The sequence below is a fragment of the Sebastes umbrosus genome, chromosome 8, assembly GCF_015220745.1.
Source record: "Sebastes umbrosus isolate fSebUmb1 chromosome 8, fSebUmb1.pri, whole genome shotgun sequence".
NCBI classification, from domain to species: domain Eukaryota; kingdom Metazoa; phylum Chordata; class Actinopteri; order Perciformes; family Sebastidae; genus Sebastes; species Sebastes umbrosus.
In genome coordinates, this window is record NC_051276.1 from 17113743 (window position 1) to 17132355 (window position 18613).

Genomic DNA, 18613 nt, shown 5'->3' on the forward strand with positions numbered 1-18613 from the left:
GTGTCTTTATTTACCGAGGTTTTTCTTCATACAGACAAATAACACACAATGTCTCATGTTAAAAAATGACATAGAACCTGCTGTAATTTTCTTAAATGCTCCGAATTTTATTGTACTTGCAAAATATTCAAAAACAGTATTGCATCTTTAATAGTACTTCTAAAATGGTGATAAAATTGCATTAACATATACAGAACCTGCTGATTTATACAAGATGTACTGGCTTCAGTTATAAACAATTAAAGTATACAATGCCCAATGTTATGCTTTCTTAAGACCCTCTCACTCAAATGACAAAGTTAAAATACCATCACCAAAGTCTTTCCCCGAAACTGTCCATCATGTTCCCTCTCACATTTATCTTTTTTCCTCTAATTCGTGTTCTCCTCTACCTTTTTGTTCTCAACAACACATCTCTGCTCCTTTCATCCACATTTTCAGCAGGGGTCAAGTTGTTTCCTTGATGGATCGCTCTCCTTCTCTCGCTTCACTCTGTGTTGTGGGCATTGAGCTCCTCGTAGTCAGCAGGAATAGTGTCTGTGGGGATGAGAAAGAAAAATAAACAAACTTAGAGTTCATGTAGCTGCCTGGATTGTCTTTAATTTACAGACACTCACCGTTGCAGCGGTACTTCAGATTGGACCAGATGATGTTTTCCTGAGAGAAGCAGAACACACCCAGTCTTCCGCCTCTCATACTGGTGTCAATTATTACCTCTGTGTCCGCCACCAGTTGCGAACCCTCAAAGAAGCGAGCCCTGGTTCACAAATGAGGAGAAACTAGTTAAGTCAGATCACACAGTGTGAGTGTGTCTCTGAGTGTTTGGTGTGTGTCCTGATGTTTTTACCTGATGTATCCAACCTGTGGTCTGTGCTGGAGGAACCAGCGGTAGGAGACCTTGTCCTTCCAACCAACGTCCCTGGGGTCCTTCCACAGGAGACGCACCTGATCTTTGGTGTCTCCTGTGTGCCAGAGGGAGTTCCTCAGATACTCACCAGGGCCCGTCTTTGACTTCACAGCCTAGTAATGATAAAGAGCCAGATAGCATCAGAGAGGGAAAAACAACAGATGATGGAAGTAAACACACCAGATGTAACTCAGAGGGTCCAATCTCCACATCATCCTGTCAACCTGTCAAAGTGTCCAAGTGTCTTTGGGCAAGACATTGAACCCCAAATTTCCCCTGACAGTCACTCAGGCCAGCATCTTGCACGGTAGCTCGCTGCCATCGGTGTGTGTATACAGAAATGCAGCCGTTTACCTTGAGTTGTATTCCTGGCTCAGCGACGGCTCTGAAGGGTGCAGCCTGCCAGTAGGTTTGTTCTGTCTGTTTCCACATCACCACATAGAAGGAGGAGGAATCCTGGTAGCCGAAGATGAAGCCGGTATAGTCGTCATCTGTCACAGTGTTCACGTGGAATGTTCCCTCAAAGTCAACCCCACTGAATGCTTTGTACCCTGCAGATGTGGACAGTGGAGAAGAAAGACACAACATATTAGGCAAAGGCTAAAGAAGATGGGAAATATTCTATTGTTATGTAAAACAGAGACAGTATGAAGGTATTCTGTGCTTACCTACAGCAAGGCCAGGGTCAGAGTTCATGGTCTGAACTATCTCCATGCCCTGTCAGGTCAAAAGAGATGAGCTTCACTTTATTTGTACTATTATGGGACTTATTAGATGTGTTGTTGTTGAAAATTAAATTGTAATACACTGTAACGGAGGCTAGGTATTAAAGGGGGGTCTTGACTATTGTTGACCTGATTGAGGACCACCCAGTTGGGGTCAATCTGAGAGTCCCCCTCTGGATCCAGCACTACGGTCTGATAGGCTCTGAAGTCGGTCAGGGTGACCTCAGCGTTCTCCGGGCAGTGGTCGATTGTGTCAATGACGTTGTCTTTGTCAAAATCTCCTTCACATGCATCTCCGACTCCGTTATCTGAAATACAAGGACACAGCTTGGGAACCACATCGCAGAAACACATACTGAACACACATGCATGTACGCACCCAGGAACAAACATGAGGTGACACTAACCATCTGAGTCCTGTTGGTCTGGGTTGGGCACTAGTCTGCAGTTGTCATCATCGTCCACTACACCGTCGTTATCGTCGTCATCGTCACATTCATCTCCCTATCAAGATAAAATAGCCCATTTGGGGTAGTGTAAACACAGAGCCGTCTATGTGTCAGCATGCATGAGAAGAATTAATGAAACATGATGCATGAAATAGATTAAAGTATGAAGGAGGAGATTAAAACCATTCCATCCTTGTCAGTGTCCAGCTGAGAGGAGTTGATGATTGTGGGACAGTTGTCTTTTGAGTTCTGGTGGCCATCGCCATCACTGACAAAGAGGAGGTAGGGCAGGTTAAACAAACTTTTACACACATCTTTATATACATTCATACCACAGGTCATGACAGTAGGCTCTACCTGTCTATGTTGTTGTCACAGGTATCTCCCACAAGGTCATCATCTGAGTCAAACTGCAGGTAGACAAAACAAACACTGTTGGTTAGAGTTGTGGCAGCAGATGAATCTTCTTCAGGTAGCTGTTTGGTTTGTCACCTGGTTAGGGTTGGCCATATCAGGACAGCTGTCACAGGCATCTCCCACCCCGTCGTTGTCTCTGTCTCTCTGGTCTGCGTTGGGGACTCGCTGGCAGTTGTCAAGGATATTCTTAAAGCCTGCGGACATAAACATCTCAGCACTTTTATTCCTGGGTCATGTGTTAAAACGTTGACAGGAAAATGTAAAAAAGCATGACAGAACGCAGCGTACAGACACGGTCTGTCGAAGGCATCACCAGATGGCAGTGTTTGTTGAAGGTGAAATAGTTTCCAGTGGCCTTCAGTGCCTGGCTGAGGCTTACCGTGGAAAAATGCTTTGAGAGAGGAGACAGACATGACCAAGCGCTTAGCAATCCAGCCTTGGAGTTAAAGGCATAACCAAATGATCAAGAGGTTGGAGCTCGGCCCAAAACGAATGAACGGGCCAACAAACAGAGCGTAACATGCAACATGCGTAAGCATATAAAGGTAAACATGCCAACAAGCACAAGGGCAAGAAGTTAAAACTGTGTTTCCAATGGAACAAATGAGAGGCGCTCTAAAAGGACAATCAAGAGAAGTATGTGAGACGACACTTAGGATTCCAGTTGGAACATTTTAACATCTAATTTTCTACTGGTGTTTTGAAGTTTTTTTGTTAATGAGGCTTGAGTAGTTTCCCTGAATGCAACCTCACCTCACTGGTAGAGAATGTGAATTGGAAACAGACACAAAAAATACCAGGGGATGTTTTGAACAGATAAAGTGCTGCCAGTCCAGTGAAAGCAACACACTTTCCACCAACACCAGGGTTGTAAAGACAGTCTGGTCCAGACAGCCTGTGGTTTGGATAGCCCTCACAGAAACGCTAGTTGTTAAATGTGATTATCAGCCATTTGGTTTCACAATGTGTTACATCTAACTGATGCAATAAAAGCAGTAATGGTCCAGTTACTAACACCTCTCGCAGTAATGACCATCTAACCTTTTCAGTGACCATTTACAAACATTGCCCCTCATGATGTACAGCAATCACAACACTATATGTGACTATAATAATGAGTTGACAACAAACAAACCTACCGTCTCCATCCATATCATCATCACATTCATCTCCCTTCCCGTCCCCATCGGTGTCCCTCTGTGAGGGGTTGTCGAGTTTTCTGCAGTTGTCACAGGCATCGCCAAGGAGATCCTTATCGCTGTTCCTTTGGTCCACGTTAGGAACGACCCAGCAGTTGTCCTAGGACAGGAAAATATAGAGGTTTACTGTATAGTGCATGGGCTCAAGTTCATAAACATGTTAGAGCCAACCAAAATCTGTGAGAGCACATTATATGCCGGTCCTGTGGAACTAAGTTACCTACATCTATGTTAATAATGCCATCATTGTCTGCATCATCGTCACAGGAGTCACCCATCCCGTCCCTGTCTGCATCCTCTTGGCCAGAGTTTGGCACAAACACACAGTTATCCTGGAAACGACGCAGCAAAAGACACCACGTTAATTCTTAATACTAGCATGGATTCAATGCAAAAGAGAGTAGTAGTTGTAGAAATGAGTACCTGCTTACAGTTGGTGTCTCTGCACTCGAGCTTATAGTCAGGATATCCGTCAATATCTGTGTCCTTTCCACACACATAGCCATTACCTGCCCAACCAACACCACACTAACACACACATACAAGAAGAAAAAGGCCTGTCATGATGTTTTATATACACAATGTAAAACAGTTAGTGATTCACATTGATGATCCAGGGGTACGTAATAGGACGTCAGTATTTCTTAAACTCTTACCACACAGCTGATGCTGCCGTCTCTCTCCACGACACACTGGGCATTGGCGTCACAGGGGCTGGGTTGACCGTTGGGGCAGAACCTGGTGCCATGGCAGCCGCTCACCTGGTCACCTGAGAAGTCAGTTTTACACTCTCCACAGCGGAAGGACCCCTGGTGAGGACAACACTGAGTCAAACACCAGGGCCTGCTGCTATGAGAGAGTGTGATAATAACCATACAGCAGCTCCAGCGGTCTTACTAAAGTGTTGTAGCAGTGCGAGTTGGCAGTGCAGCCTCCATTCTCAGGTGGGCCCAGACACTCATCTATATCGTCACACACCTGGAAAGAACAGATGGAAGAAGACTCATATTCTGCCAACAGGCACTGATGAATCAAACAGAATTAATGTTTTATACACAGTGTAGCAGTTTTGTTTGTTGTACCTGTTTGTGGGACTTAGCATAGGACACTCCCACTCCAGTTAGCTCTGGCCCGCTGAATCCCAGAGGGCATTTCTCACAGCGAAAACCAGGAGCAGTGTTCACGCACCGGACACCAGGGTGACATGGGTTAAACTGGCACTAAAACACACAAAAAAACACAGTCAAATGATAACTAGTGCTACTTTTACTGATTGCAGAGACACACCAAGAAACATATACCTCATCTACGTCGTCACAGCGCACCCCGTCTCCTGTATATCCATCAGGACAGGGGGCACACTTGAAACCCCCTGACTCTGAACGGATGCACATGTTCTGTCTGAAACAGGTCCCAGGTGAGCACTGAGTCAGAGGCTGAGGCTGCATGACGAACTGGGCAGGACTTGGAGCTGGACCTGTGTTGGTTGGATCGCCCCCGAGACCTGTGGGCACACATAGACAGATATGAAAGCACCTTGTTGAAATGTGACTAAGACAGCAGAGTCTAAAAACTGTATAAATGATCCTAGTTTTAGTGCTGCTTACCACAGGCAAGACACTCTGCGATGGTATTCCTCAGAAAAGTTGTCTCCTTAATCTTAACCAGAAAGAAACTGTTAGTCAGGAATCTTATGTTTCAATAACTATTGAGAATCTGAATGAGACAAGCTATAAAATGTGTGTCTGCTAAGGCAAGCTCCTGTGATCTGTTTCCTTATTATAAAGGATTCTCTTGGTGTGTCTGACAAGTCTGAGATGCTGAACTACAGTATATAACAAGCACTTTATTGCCTCCGGCTCCCTGTTTGATGCTTTATCTCTTAACAAATCCTCTGCTTTAAATGAGCATCTGAAATCATCCACTTCTGTCTGCTGCTGGGGTGAATTTCGTTTTTACTCAGCTGTCTGTTGCCGAGGTTACATAAAGTCTTGAAACCAGAGAGCGCCAGCAGGTCCTCACAGTCTGGATTCTCACTTTTCATAACAATTTTGCTGATTTTTATTGCAAAACCAATCTTATCCTGAAGAAAAAGGAAATTCAAAATGGTTGTGAATCAGCCCACATTCCTCCACTTTTTCCATTTCATTTCATTTCAGCATCAACCTGGTTTCTAAAAAACGCAACCATAAAGCTGGCAAACAACATGGTCAAATTATTGGACTGTTATTGGAACTTTATTGTAGCTGAGTTGAAATACTTTTATTTTTTTTTCCCAAATCATCTTGAACAATTTTTAAATGTTGTGTTTTCCCTTCCCATCAGGAGTTACCCGTGTGAGACACACAAGACTGGGACACAGAGCAGGTTACCTGCTTGTGGAGCAGCTCCTTCATCTCAGATAACATGCTCTTCAGCTCCTGTATGGTGGCCTGGTCGCGTTCCGTCCTGCCTCCCTGGATACCTGAGTGGATTTCACAAATCTGAATTAGATACACAACACAAGGTTAAAGTTCAAATGATGAGGTGAAGTCAGACAGTCAGTTGCAATCTGTTCTCACTCAGCAGCTGCAGAGATTCACGCTGATCCACACTGCAGTCCTGCAGAGTTGCCACATTGTCTATGGTGTCCTCTATCACCAGCTTCAAGTCTGTCAGTTCATCCTTACACAGGAATAAAAGACAGAGATAACTCGGAATGAAATGCATGTGGCATATGTCTATCAAGTTATTGCACTGCTCAAACAGTATTCATATTTACTCTGTAATATTGACTACTTTTCTATGCAGCATATCTCTGCTGTCAATTGTTATTATGTCTTATTCACCTGTCCACTTGACTGTAGGGTCCTTAGTGCCACCTTGTTGGAACCGGGGGGAAGTGACCCAAACGCAGCCGGCAGATCCTCCAAAGTGTGTGCCAGTCTGCAGTCTACATAGATGTTGAGGCGAGGCGGACCGCCCTGTAGACCGCTGGCATGTAGCATCACATGGTGATCTCGGCCATCTGACAGGGAAGGGTGGTTGAAACTGGTGGTGACAAATCTGCCGTCAGTCTTCTGGTAACGAACGGTCACTAGAAATGGAGAGAATGCAAAACAGAGAGGCAGCAAGAGAACACAAGTTAAAACAGATAGCTGACAATGTAGTCTGTTTAAAACACCGTTATATGTGTTAGTAGAATAATTCACCCTTGCTCAGCTTGGCCTGCATGCTGACCTCCAGGTACTTGGTGTTGTCTTTGGGGTTGATGATACTGTAGAGAGAGGTGGGGGCCTTGCTGTGGAGTCTGAAGGAGGAGAGGATGAAGGCCTCATCTCGCCCTTTGTTCTTCAGGCTGCCTTGGAGCAAGTCTGGCAGGCAGTCCGGAGACACCAGCAGGTCATAGACTAACAAAGGAGAGGACTGTTAAACACCTGAATCACACTGCTGTAGACGCATTGTACCATAACTGGGACAAAAAACAGTTCAGAGAAAAGGAACAGTTTAACACACACAGTGAGGGAAACATACAGTATAGTGGTCAGTCAATAGTGTGCAAGAAGCTTAGGAGCACTCAGTCTGGTACACAGTAAGTGGTGCTGAGTTGGGTGAGGTTCGGCACAAGAGAGGAAAGGATGATGTTATGGCTGGTGCCCTTTCACGTTCTGGTGACCCGTGAATCAAACATTTCTTTTAGGGGAGAAATGTTTGATCTTTAAAGAGGGAGGTTTTACGACCTCGATGTCGTATGAACATTTATTTCTGTATTCTGTGTACAGTATGTGCTGTAATGTGCTCCGTGCTGGATCCTTTTGTTCTCTCTCTCTCTCTGTGATGTGTGAGTGTGCGTGATGAGCTGCAGGTAAGCTTGGCAAGGTGGCTGATTTGGTGTAGGTGTGTAGATTGATCCAGAGGGCTGATTGGTTCCAGCCTCAAGACAGTGATTCAAAAGGCTGGGTTCTCTCAAGTCTCAGCGGGCTCTCCTTTATCAACTGCCAGCCAGAAAAAACAGCGAATTGTAAAAATGAAATGTGCAAACAAATATACAGCCCAGGTTCGGTATTGGTAGGCAGCCTTTTGTTTAACCCTTTTTTCTCCTGTTTTTCAGTAGGAGTTAGGTTAGCATTTATCTTTTGTGTCCTTTCTTTTAAGTAGGTAAGTTTAGGTTATGGAGCTGTGTTTTGTGTAATATTTTGCTATAGCCTACCCTGAAGATGAGTTAAATAAACTTTTTAAAGGGCTGAAAATTCCTCGTTGCTGGTTGTCTTTGGGAGCTTGTGAGAGGGGAGCCTCATTATTGATGTTGCGCCAGGGTTTCCCCTAGGCCGGGTCGTAACACTCTATTAATGGAGAGATGTCTGAGTGTGTGTCTTGATGGCAATGGCTCGCAGTGTAGATTGCTACTGCTGAGTCAGTGCACTATTGCACTTTATTATGTGTGACACTGTACCTGTGTGTGTGCGTGTGTAAGTGCACGTTCATGTTAGTGTCCTGCTGTGTTTTATAGAGTGGTAGACTGGAGTTGCAGAAAGGAGCAGCAGTAAACTCTTTCCACTGGAACAAATCCACTGCCTCACACTCACACTCACATGCACGGACACCTACACACATACACACAGAAACACTTGCACACTGCCTTTGGCTGAATTCAAGAATAATACAAAGTGACAGGATATTGCACGGAAACATTTGCGTGTAGATTCCAGGCAAATCAAAGGTTTGCACGTACACTTTCTCAGATGGCATTTAGTGTTGTTTTACCATCTGATTTACTTATTTAGGTCAGACTGTTACTTGATCCCGGACGTCAAATTCTATTAACCACAAAAAAAGCCAAACAAATTAGCAGAGTTACCCTTGTTATTTGAGGGCTTACTGCAGATTAGAAGTTGTAAGACCAGACAACAGATTGTTAGGAATACATAACTGGAACAAAAAAGCCGCTTGAAATGGAAATGTGCTGATCTACAGACACAAATATGTTTTCCAGAAGGGCATGGATGGTGAAGAAGAGTACTTACTAATGCCTTGAGCTGTGACAGTGAGCACCAGCTGTTGCAGCACCAGAGACAGAGCCGCTGCTCTGGCCCACACATCCATCACTCAGAAGCTGTGTTCCTGAAGTTTCCACTTGTGGATCAGTAAGAGTATCGCAGATTTATCACCTATTTTAACACAGAATGGTGGAAAAATCCAGCAGTTGAAGCAAAATCTCAGCAGAGGTGAGATGGTTTTATGGACACAGCACAGCTTTTAAAGCAAAGGGGAGTGTCCTTGCACTCTACTGTTGCGAAAGTTGCACAGTGTAGGGACTATTTTAATAGTCTGAGGGAGTGTCCCCTTGCTACTATAGTTCCATCAAATGATAAATTATACAGTATGTTGTCCCTGTGTGTAAAAACTGAAATATTATTTCATGTTAGAAATATTTAAAACAATAAATAAGGCATTATACATAGTATTTTATTCTAAAAGAAAAGAGACTGTCAGAGTTCTGCATTACTTATACTTGAGAGATCACCTCTTATATTTGCATCTTATTTGTTTATATATGTGGTTATTTCCTTTACTTAAATTCCACCTGCTTTATATGAGCTTATTTATCTTATCCACATCTTACTTAATCATATATGAACTTATTTCTTTTATTTTGCACTCATCTGTTTATGAATGGGCCCAGTGCTACTTGATATATGTGCTGTATGTCATACAGGGGGGGGGCTTAAATGGGTTTATTTAATCTGGAAAGCAGTTTGTTTTAAAATGTAATACTTATACTGCATGAGCTAAATGTGAGCATTTTATGTATTTATGATCCTATTTTTTTTGGAGTCAAAATAAAACTTTTATTCCTTGAGTCTTTATGTCTTTTGGGTTGTAATATAATATAAAAAGTTCTCTAAATCAACCTGTACACAGTCAGCCAACTCTAGAAAATGAAATGGATTGTGCCTGGGTCTTAAAGGGGGAAAACTTGCTTCCAGCTGGCCATTGTTTTTCACAAACATCATGTACCTGTGTCATAGAGGTGGATTTGATCTCCTCATCTCCAGTAAGCTGGTTAAATTGCATAACTGTATACCAGATGTTTTTCATTTTAATTTAATTTAATCTAACTTGTTCTACATGCCTCTGTAAACCTTTTCTAAATCTCATTTGTTGGAGAATGTGGGAATGGAAGGACTATGGGACCCTGGAAACATTTCATGATAGATGTCTGGTACTCGTCTTAAAGATTTTTCTACAAACCTCAAGTACATTTCAACATCTCAGCTGGTCCGAGCCAAAGAGAGACATTTACCATCCCTCAGAGCATTATCACCGCGCATCCGTTTGTGTCTGGCTGTCTGGTCTCCGACCAAACACCTGGCAGCCTTCAACAGTCTGACTATCAGACGTCAAGCTATTGTTGCTGAAAATAAGTAAAATGGCATAAAATTGAAATTTACTATTTGACATTTTTTGACATGAAAATCAAAATAGCAGATGAAAAGGTCACCTGCCCTCTCTTGGTCTCTTGCCCTCTGAGACAAATTTGTGATTTTGGGTTACATAAACAAAAATGGACTTGATTAATATTAGATTTATATTAATGAACCAGTGTGTAAGGGTCAGTTTCTATTCTTTATGCACACTGGCCATATTAACGATTACATTCTGAATCAGGGGCTAAATTTCCCAATAAAAGTAATAAATAAATTTGAGATTGAGAGTCCATTCTTGACTTTGGTTTGGCAATACGGTCTCACCACAAGGTCCATTAGTAGGCTAAGTGCTCTGGAGCTTTCGATCAAATCACACATCTTTCTCAGCAGATGGTGGGGCCCAGTTGTCATGGATTTGTGGTTCAAATTTCCCCTTTTTCGAAACACTGTGGATTTCTCATTGATGTCGTTACATGTTCTCATCCATGCTGTTTTCTTTCTCATTATGTTTACTACTTTTGTGCCACCTCTCATAAAAGTGCATCATGCTGAGTTGTAGCTAGGATGGCTTGATTCCTTCATGAGTACCTCACCATTACGTACCAATGTAAAGTTTTAAATTACCGAAGTAAAGTTTTTACTGGGAATGAACCATTATAGTTGAATGACATAATGAGTCAGGGACTGAATCCTCAAAAAATCTTCAAAATACATTAATATCCACAATATATGTCCCATTATCATTCTTATGCCAAGACCAAGAAAGTGGACCATATCAGTCCATTTCTGAGGTCTCTACACTGGCTCCCTGTCTCTCAGAGAATTTATTTCAAAATACTGCTGCTGGTTTACAAAGCACTAAATGGTTTGGTTCAGTTTTTATGCACCAAATGTCTGGAACAAGTTCCCAGAAAACTGCAGGACCAACTCCAACTCTGAGTTCTTTTAAATCAAAGCATCGTTTGCTGCTGCCTTTTATTAAACCCAATAATTATCTTATAACTTTCACTCTTGTGTGTTATATTCTATTTTAGCTTCTATCCTAGCTTTTATTTTTAGCTTGTTTTTATTTTCTAATCTTTAACGTTTTTATAACTGTTTTAATTATGTCTTAATGTTCTTGAATGTTTATGTAAAGCACTTTGAATTGCCCTGTTGCTGAAATGTGCTATACAAATAAAGCTGCCTTGCCTTGCCTTGCCTTATGCGTGTAGTATCTATTACATTTTTCAATTCAATTCAATTAAATTTGCTTTAGTGGCATGACTGTCAGGTGAGCAATATTGCCAAAGCGTCAATTCAATAATAAATCAAAATAAAAAATGAACAAAATAAAAACAAAAATATATATATATATATATATATATATATATATATATATATATATATACAATTCATTAAGCAAATTACAATACATAGATATTTAAAAAGAACATGCATGTAAATGGAAGAAAACAATAAAGAAGTAATTAATGTTTGTTGTGTCAATAAAAACTTAATTGTGACTAAGTTATATTATAAGTAATGAATTGGTATTCTGGATTGATAACAAATTTATATTTTGATAAAGATAATTATATCAGTAATTAATTTATATTTCTGTATGACACAGATTAAAGGTAATAATTATAGTTAGAATAATTATAAATAATAATAATTATAGTTAGACAAATTTAGGATGATTTAATTAGAGTATATGTATGGTTCAGTAAGGAGGCTGGTTAATAATTAATAATTGACTTATGGAGAAGGGGTGGGATTAAATAAATTTATACTACTTCTCAATCCTTTTCGAATATGTAAATCGAGGCATGAAGTGTTGACAAATTATTTTTTCTTACGCTTTTCATTTTATGTAAATAATACTTATTTCTGACTGTCCACTTGTTGGTATGATCATTCTTTTTCTTTATTTTTTCTTTTTCTTTTTTTGTATTCTACGTGTTCAAAATACATTTTGAAATGAAATGAAAACAAACAAACAAATAAAAACAATTAATAACAATATATTGCAATATCAAACCACCATGAAGTAGAGGAGTAAATAAATGCAGAGTGTGAGTTACAGCTATACTCTGTGTTGTTGTTGTTGTTGTCTCTCAGGCTGTGACACGCGCTGATATATTGATCTCTTCACCTCTGCTGATGATGACAGGTCCCTCGTGACGTCACCAGCTCCTTCCATGTAGCAACAACATGGCTGCTGCCATGGAGCTGAGCTGCTGGGGAGCAGACTGGGGTTTACCTTCAGTCCACACTGAGTCTCTCATCGTCCTGGTAACATTATCCTCTACTTATACTTACATATCTAGCCCTACCTTTAAGAGGAAATGTCTCTTCTCCTGCTTTCTGTGCGTCTTTCTCTCTGTGTCTCTGGTTAGCTCCCATGCTAACTGCTGCAGCAGGCTGCTAGCTGCTCATCTCGTTGTGCAGGATTGAAGATAATAATAACATCTCTAGTTGAGCTTTATGTTTATGCCCAGCTGCTTCATTAACTGATGACTGCTGGTCTGTGCTTCGTGTGTGTCTGGCTGTCAGAAGTCACTCTCATTGATATAAACAATGTGGTCCTTCAAGGTCAGCTTGTTGAGCTGGTTGATTTTAATGTATGTGTTTATATTCCTCTCTCTCTTCCCAGAGCTAGTTATTACTACAGATATAGTACTAACCATGTCAGAAAACTAACATTGAGCTGTTTGTTGGCTGTTTATCATGTTGTCTCAGTGAATCCGTGCAGTTACAACTCCTACCACAAGGTGACACTTTGACTAATGATCTGTCCAAGATGACATGTCACCCTTATTAGCACTTATTAGTTAGTGATACCAATGCCTTTTGTTTTGGTTTGTGTTGGTTTATTGACCGCAGTCTAATATATGTATAAACGTGTTTTGTCAGGGATAGTTATTTAGATACTTATTTCCTTATTGTACCTGGTGTTTTCAGTGTGTGACCATTAAAGGTCCCATATTGTGCTCATTTTCATGTTCTTACTTGTATTTTGTGTTTCTACTAGAACATGTTTACATGCTGTAATGTTTAAAAACAACTTTATTTTCCTCATGGTGTCTGTCTGAATATACCTGTATTTACCCTCTGTCTGAAACGCTCCGTTTTATTGCATTTCAACGGAATTGCAACGGAATTGCGTTGCTAGGCAACAGTTTGGGTTCATGTTTATTTCCTGTCAGCTGATGTTATTTACATACACTGCAACAGGAAATAAACTGGGAAACATTTAGAATGTTTATGTTTAAAACCGTGTAATGGTCTAAATATTGTATATTTGTGACATCACAAATGGACAAAAAATCCTAACGGCTTGTTTCAAAAGCACAATTTCTGAATACTGGCTGTGTGTGTTTCTCCGTATATATTGAGCGTTTTGATAGTTTAACAGTATTTGTAACGCACTTAAACCTGCTTTATAATGTAAAAGACCTGAAAATCTCACTTTTTACAATATGGGACCTTTAATACATTTTAGAAAATAGGAACAAGAAAAATAAATCATATGAACAATCACATTTTTTCAGGTAGCAGATAAGGTAACATTGGTTAGAGTGCTGAAATGATTAATCGATTAGTCTATCGAAAGAAATTAACTTGTTTATTTTTTCAATTATTTTTCGTACCAAGTATTCTCTGGTCCTAGCAGCTCCTGTTAGTGTGATGATTTGCTGTTTTTCTCTATTTTATATAATTGTAAACTGGATATTTTTTGGGTGTTGGGCTGTTAGTCGGACAAAATAAGACATTTGAAGTCACTTTGGAGTCCAAAAATTTGCAATAGTTTTCAATAATGAAAATAATTGTTAGTTGCAGCCCCAAGTGATTTTAGTTTTACATATTTTTGTCTTCATTTTGGTGCGTTTTTTTTATTTTTCCAGCATGTGGTTTTGCTTGTTTTTCCTCTCTCTGTAAATGAAGCTGTTTCCCTTGTGTTAAATCATTTAGAGTCAGTGCCAAATCCCTACTGAGGGTACTTTGATTGCAGTTAGCATCCAGCAGCATTACAAGATTGATATCGTACAAAACTCAGCAGTCATGCATTTGGGCTACGTACAGCTCAGAAAGTTTTCAACTGAGAGATATGCCGAAGTGCTTTTACATTTGGATAGTAGCAGCATATATCTTTGACAGATTTTTATATTATATCATAAACGCACTAAAGGTTGGCTCTCTTTTTTATCATTTTTCTGATTAAAGTGTGGGTTTTCTTTCAGGCATACGCCAAGTTTTCTGGGGCAAAAGTCACAGTTTCTCCTATAGACTGGACATGGAAAACTCTAACAGGTGGGCTGCAGCTTCATATAAACCAGAATTACATAACATTGCGGTCCAGACACCACATGGGGAATATACATATGTAGACAACAGAGAATTTTTATGACTGATATAGGAACATTTTTGAAATAGAACACATTTTAGTTTGGAAAATACTCTATATCCATAGAAGATGAATAATCCATTTGGAGCTTCCTTCATGCTCTTGAAAATAACACTACACTACACCAGTATGCATATTTAAAGTAATATGACAACTAACACTAATTGCCACAGTCACGGAAATTTTGTGGACCCAAAAATGTGCCAGAAAAAGTTGAAAAACACATTCATGGTTTTAATGTTTTTATGCATCTGATTGGGCTCCAAAATGGAGTGGATTTATGTAAGTTATAGGTACACAATACATAGTTAATTACAAAACCTTAATAACATGTTAATGCAGATTCAACACCACTCTTCAATAACTTAACCTCTGTCATTCAAACTGCAGCGACAGTCCCAGAGTTGCTGTGTGGAGACTCTGCAGTTCAAGAACCGGCACACATTCTCAACTTCCTGAGGAAACAGGTAAGAATGATGCCAAGGCTGCTCACTTTCCACCACCTGGTCGTTGTGTCCCCAAACCCGTTTAGCAGATTTGGTAACTCCACTGTAATATTTGTGATTTTTTTTCTTTTTTCCAGAGGTTTAATGCCGACTTTGAGCTGACAGCCAGACAAGGAGCAGACACCATGGCATACATTGCCCTGCTTGAAGAGAAACTACGACCAGCTCTGGTAACACTATCTCTCCTCTGCTTGTTCCCTGACAAGAACTAATCTGTGAGCCCTGTTAATATTTAGAGTGATGCTTTGTGTCCCACAGTTGCACACTTTCTGGGTGGATGCAGAAAACTACGCCAATCTGACACGGCCATGGTTTGCTTCACGCTCGCCATTCCCTCTTAACTTTCTAGTCCCTAGTCGCCAAGCCAACATTGCCCTCTCCCGCATTCTTCTAACCAAAGGAGAGGCGCCGCTACACAGAATCACTGAGGTGGAGGGAAAGGTAAATATTGACATGATTCATCGGTCACATGTTGTGAGTCAACTCTGTGTAACTGTACATCTCTCTCACTGTCTTCCTCAGATCTACAGTGATGCTAAAGAGTGCCTGAATCTCCTCTCCTACAGACTGGGAACCGCAAACTACTTTTTTGGCGACTCGTGAGTTCTTAAATGTCATTTGAAGGACCATATATGTACATCACATGCAGGTGCAAAGCTACTGGAAAACAGAAAAGATGAAAAAGTCTGAAAAATTTGGATGTAAATATTGTCTTAATCGGACGTAGAAGTCATGCTTTCCAGTGTTCATTCAGAAAAAACTATTAATTGTATTTATAAAACACTGACAACTATGAGTAATAATACTTTTGATGTATCAAATCGCTGGTCTTTGTGTTTGTGTTTGTAGGCCGACCAGTCTGGACGCCTTTGTGTTTGGTTTTGTGGCTCCAATTTACAAAGCCAGTCTCCCCAGTAGCCCTCTGCAGAGCCACCTCAGACAGCTGGATAACCTCACAAGCTTCTGTGACAGCATCCTCGCAATCTACTTCAGCACGGACCACCCTTGTAAGATCGCTGCACACACTGGAAATACTCACACTCTTGGGGCTTCTGCTTGGTGAAATCCACACACAAGTTTTACTTTACATACATTACAACACACAAGCACACAAAACAACTAACCTAACTAATCATCAGCATTTTCTTTCTTCTCATATCTATTTCACTGCATGCTTGCTCTTTTTATCTGCTCTATTTCTGGGTGCTGCTCATCGGCTTAACACTTTTCCTCTCTGCTGTCTTCTTCTGTGGGTGTCACCTTACATCATTTCTTTCCAGGTCCTCCCCCACCTGTTCAGGAAACAATGGATGCCAACCTCCAGAAACTAACCCAGCTTGTAAACAAAGAGTCCAACTTGATAGAGAAGGTGCTTCTGCTTTCCTTTTATCGTCTCTTTGCATGGGTGCATGGTTGCGTTTGGCAGGTACAGACTCAGCTGTACTATATATAGCGTGTCTAACTGAATCATTGTCATATTATTTTCTGCTTGTGCATGTGTGCTCTAACTAAACTGGACATCCTGTACTGTAGATGGATGACAACCTTCGCAGCAGCCCTCAGCACAAACCCCACAGACCAGACCCCAAATCCAGTCTGGCCAGTGAGAAGAGCTCTACTCCTGCCTGACCCCTGACCTGTCAAACCTGATCCACCCTAATCCATTCCTGATGGATCGATGGAGGAGGAACAGCATCTAGATGAAAGGTGCCGTTCTGAATCTGAAGCCGAACTATAGTTTGAATGGAAAATAACCTAAAAAATGAATGGACGTATGACTACATAATTATTAAAAGGGACTATTTTAAACATAATGATGATAGATTTGAAAGATGTTGGTCTGAAGGAGAAGGAAAAGTGCATGTGTGAGGGTTTTTAAAAAGGTTGAGCGCATGTATGTGGTTATGGATGGAATGCTATGAAGTAGTGTTTGATGAGAAAGACACAGAAAGTAAGTTCAAAGGAAAGCCGAAGGAAATGAAAAGTCCAGCAGGGAAAAGAAGTGTCACGGTTTGACCTTTGAGTTGACCACATAACCTCTTCTTTCTTTTGTTTTCTGTAAGAAATATCTAATTTCTGTTCAATTTCTTTTCCGTTTTTCATCACACTACATTTGATGCACCATAGGACACATGTAGAAATGTTCTCACCTCTGTCATGAGGATATTGAACTTAGTTAAAGATGCACTGATCACTAAAATAGTAGTGTTGTGCTAGAGCACTATATGGAAAGATTTGTTTAGTTATCTTAGGTTACTCCGGTTTATAAATCAGTGCTTTATCACGGGTGACCTCAGAGCCTCTAGCACCGCTCTGAGCTCACGTCCTTCCTCATATCCACTGTACAAATGTTCTGTAAATTCTAAAGACATTTAAATTAGTGTAATGTACAGTATATAAGCAGTCATGACCAGGAATAACCAATCACTTTGCTTTGCTCTCTGCCTTGTATAGCTTGTATAGTTGTAAATATTTTCATGATTAAAATCAATGCAATTTACTTGTGGTTTCCTCCAATAGGGCTGATCAGCTTCTTCACAATCTTTGCTAGATACACTGAGGTAATTTATACACACTGTATTAACGTATTCATCCACAACATGTGGGACTAATGTGTGTTTGTGTGAGTTTTCCCAAGGACTATCAGAAACCAGTGTGTCTTTCAATTATAATTTCTTATATGTTATGCCAGATATACTGTGTCATTAACAATCCACTCGCTCTTGTTGCCATGGTTTTCCCACAGCCAACATTTATTTTGTTTAGATTTTTCTGCCGTGTTGTCATTTGCTGTGCCTGTTTAACAACCTTGTTAAAACTGAAGTGTCTGTCCCATTTGGGAATGTCTCATTAGCTGCCTTTTTTTGGCTTTATTTTCACCGTCTGAATTTCTGACATTGGACATTGAAATGAGTTGCCACTGTGTTTTTTCTTACTGTCATGTTCCCTAATATCCTCACAGCTTATACATTGCTGAACTGTGTCTACTACTCCATGTGATTACTTTCATGATTTCTCTGTGTCTCAGTCTGAAATGATTAATACTTTGTAAAGTTACTTGGGCTCTTGCAACTTCCAAAAAATCCCTTCATGGTTACATTCCCTTTAAAGCACCATATCCTGAAACAAAAGCATTCATTGGTGTGTGTGTGTGTTGTTGGACAACAAAACAGGCTTGTGAGGACCATATGGGTTCAGTGTGCCTTCATGACTGCTGGTGTCTTTGTACAATTGTCCAAACAGTTCATAATTTTGATACATTGCCATGAATTATCTTTGTCATTTCTGTTACTGTCACTCATTCTCTCTGGATGGTTGGTAACAACTGTCATCATATTATTGTAATACAAATATGATAATTTAACCCTGACCGCTGTCTTTTTTGTTAAGCAAAATAAAAATCTTAATATCATTTCACTAAATGTGCCTATAAACGGTCAACTGAAGCCTAATTGGAATTATATGAGAGAAGTTTGTGTTGTATTTTGTGCTTTAAAGGAGGTAGATGTTTCCTCAATCTTCTAAGCTGATGCATCAAGGCGTGGTATTGGCTGACTTGTTTTTCCAGTAGTAATTACAGTCGCTTCCACCATAACCCACCATGTGTATTGTG

The 18613-nt window shown here is 40.5% G+C and overlaps 2 protein-coding genes across 7 annotated transcripts; one reads left to right on the forward strand and one right to left on the reverse strand.

The window, feature by feature from the left end:
* Positions 1-85: 85 nt before the first annotated feature.
* thbs4a (thrombospondin 4a) lies at positions 86-13031 on the reverse strand. Of its 3 annotated transcripts, XM_037776924.1 has the most exons (24): positions 12423-13031; positions 8701-8844; positions 6889-7086; positions 6526-6773; positions 6259-6361; positions 6070-6161; positions 5305-5356; positions 4999-5201; positions 4780-4917; positions 4595-4675; positions 4354-4506; positions 4121-4225; positions 3922-4029; positions 3638-3797; positions 2574-2692; positions 2439-2491; positions 2265-2349; positions 2040-2136; positions 1762-1940; positions 1576-1624; positions 1262-1458; positions 848-1020; positions 618-757; positions 86-537 (listed from the first exon to the last, which is right to left on the reverse strand). In XM_037776924.1, exons 2-24 carry the CDS (start codon positions 8777-8779, stop codon positions 488-490), a joined length of 2862 nt encoding a protein of 953 aa, XP_037632852.1. In that variant the 5' UTR covers positions 8780-8844; positions 12423-13031; the 3' UTR covers positions 86-487. The 3 variants fall into 3 exon arrangements, with proteins under 3 accessions (XP_037632852.1, XP_037632851.1, XP_037632853.1); XM_037776923.1 differs by lacking the exon at positions 12423-13031 and having other exon boundaries at positions 8701-8911; XM_037776925.1 differs by lacking the exons at positions 8701-8844; positions 12423-13031 and adding an exon at positions 7211-7371.
* mtx3 (metaxin 3) lies at positions 12229-18422 on the forward strand. Of its 4 annotated transcripts, XR_005207785.1 has the most exons (10): positions 12229-12381; positions 14331-14400; positions 14885-14961; positions 15078-15170; positions 15259-15441; positions 15523-15599; positions 15850-16007; positions 16281-16426; positions 16534-16707; positions 17521-18422. XR_005207785.1 is itself a non-coding variant. In XM_037776977.1 (9 exons), exons 1-9 carry the CDS (start codon positions 12301-12303, stop codon positions 16627-16629), a joined length of 981 nt encoding a protein of 326 aa, XP_037632905.1. In that variant the 5' UTR covers positions 12229-12300; the 3' UTR covers positions 16630-18417. The 4 variants fall into 4 exon arrangements, 3 of the variants coding, with proteins under 3 accessions (XP_037632905.1, XP_037632906.1, XP_037632907.1); XM_037776977.1 differs by having other exon boundaries at positions 16534-18417; XM_037776978.1 differs by having other exon boundaries at positions 16281-16369; positions 16534-18417.
* Positions 18423-18613: the final 191 nt, after the last annotated feature.

What these genes read in the sequence shown, in the direction of transcription:
- thbs4a (XM_037776924.1), bottom strand. Translation starts at nt 8,779, where the DNA reads ATGGATGTGTGGGCCAGAGCAGCGGCTCTGTCTCTGGTGCTGCAACAG. An exon ending in GAGACACCAACTGTAAGCAG is followed by an intron (nt 4,030 to 4,120) that starts GTACTCATTTCT and finishes CGTCGTTTCCAG; the next exon opens with GATAACTGTGTGTTTGTGCC. An exon ending in ATGGCATTATTAACATAGAT is followed by an intron (nt 3,798 to 3,921) that starts GTAGGTAACTTA and finishes TTCCTGTCCTAG; the next exon opens with GACAACTGCTGGGTCGTTCC.
- mtx3 (XM_037776977.1), top strand. Translation starts at nt 12,301, where the DNA reads ATGGCTGCTGCCATGGAGCTGAGCTGCTGGGGAGCAGACTGGGGTTTA. An exon ending in AACTACTTTTTTGGCGACTC is followed by an intron (nt 15,600 to 15,849) that starts GTGAGTTCTTAA and finishes TTGTGTTTGTAG; the next exon opens with GCCGACCAGTCTGGACGCCT. An exon ending in CTTCAGCACGGACCACCCTT is followed by an intron (nt 16,008 to 16,280) that starts GTAAGATCGCTG and finishes ATTTCTTTCCAG; the next exon opens with GTCCTCCCCCACCTGTTCAG.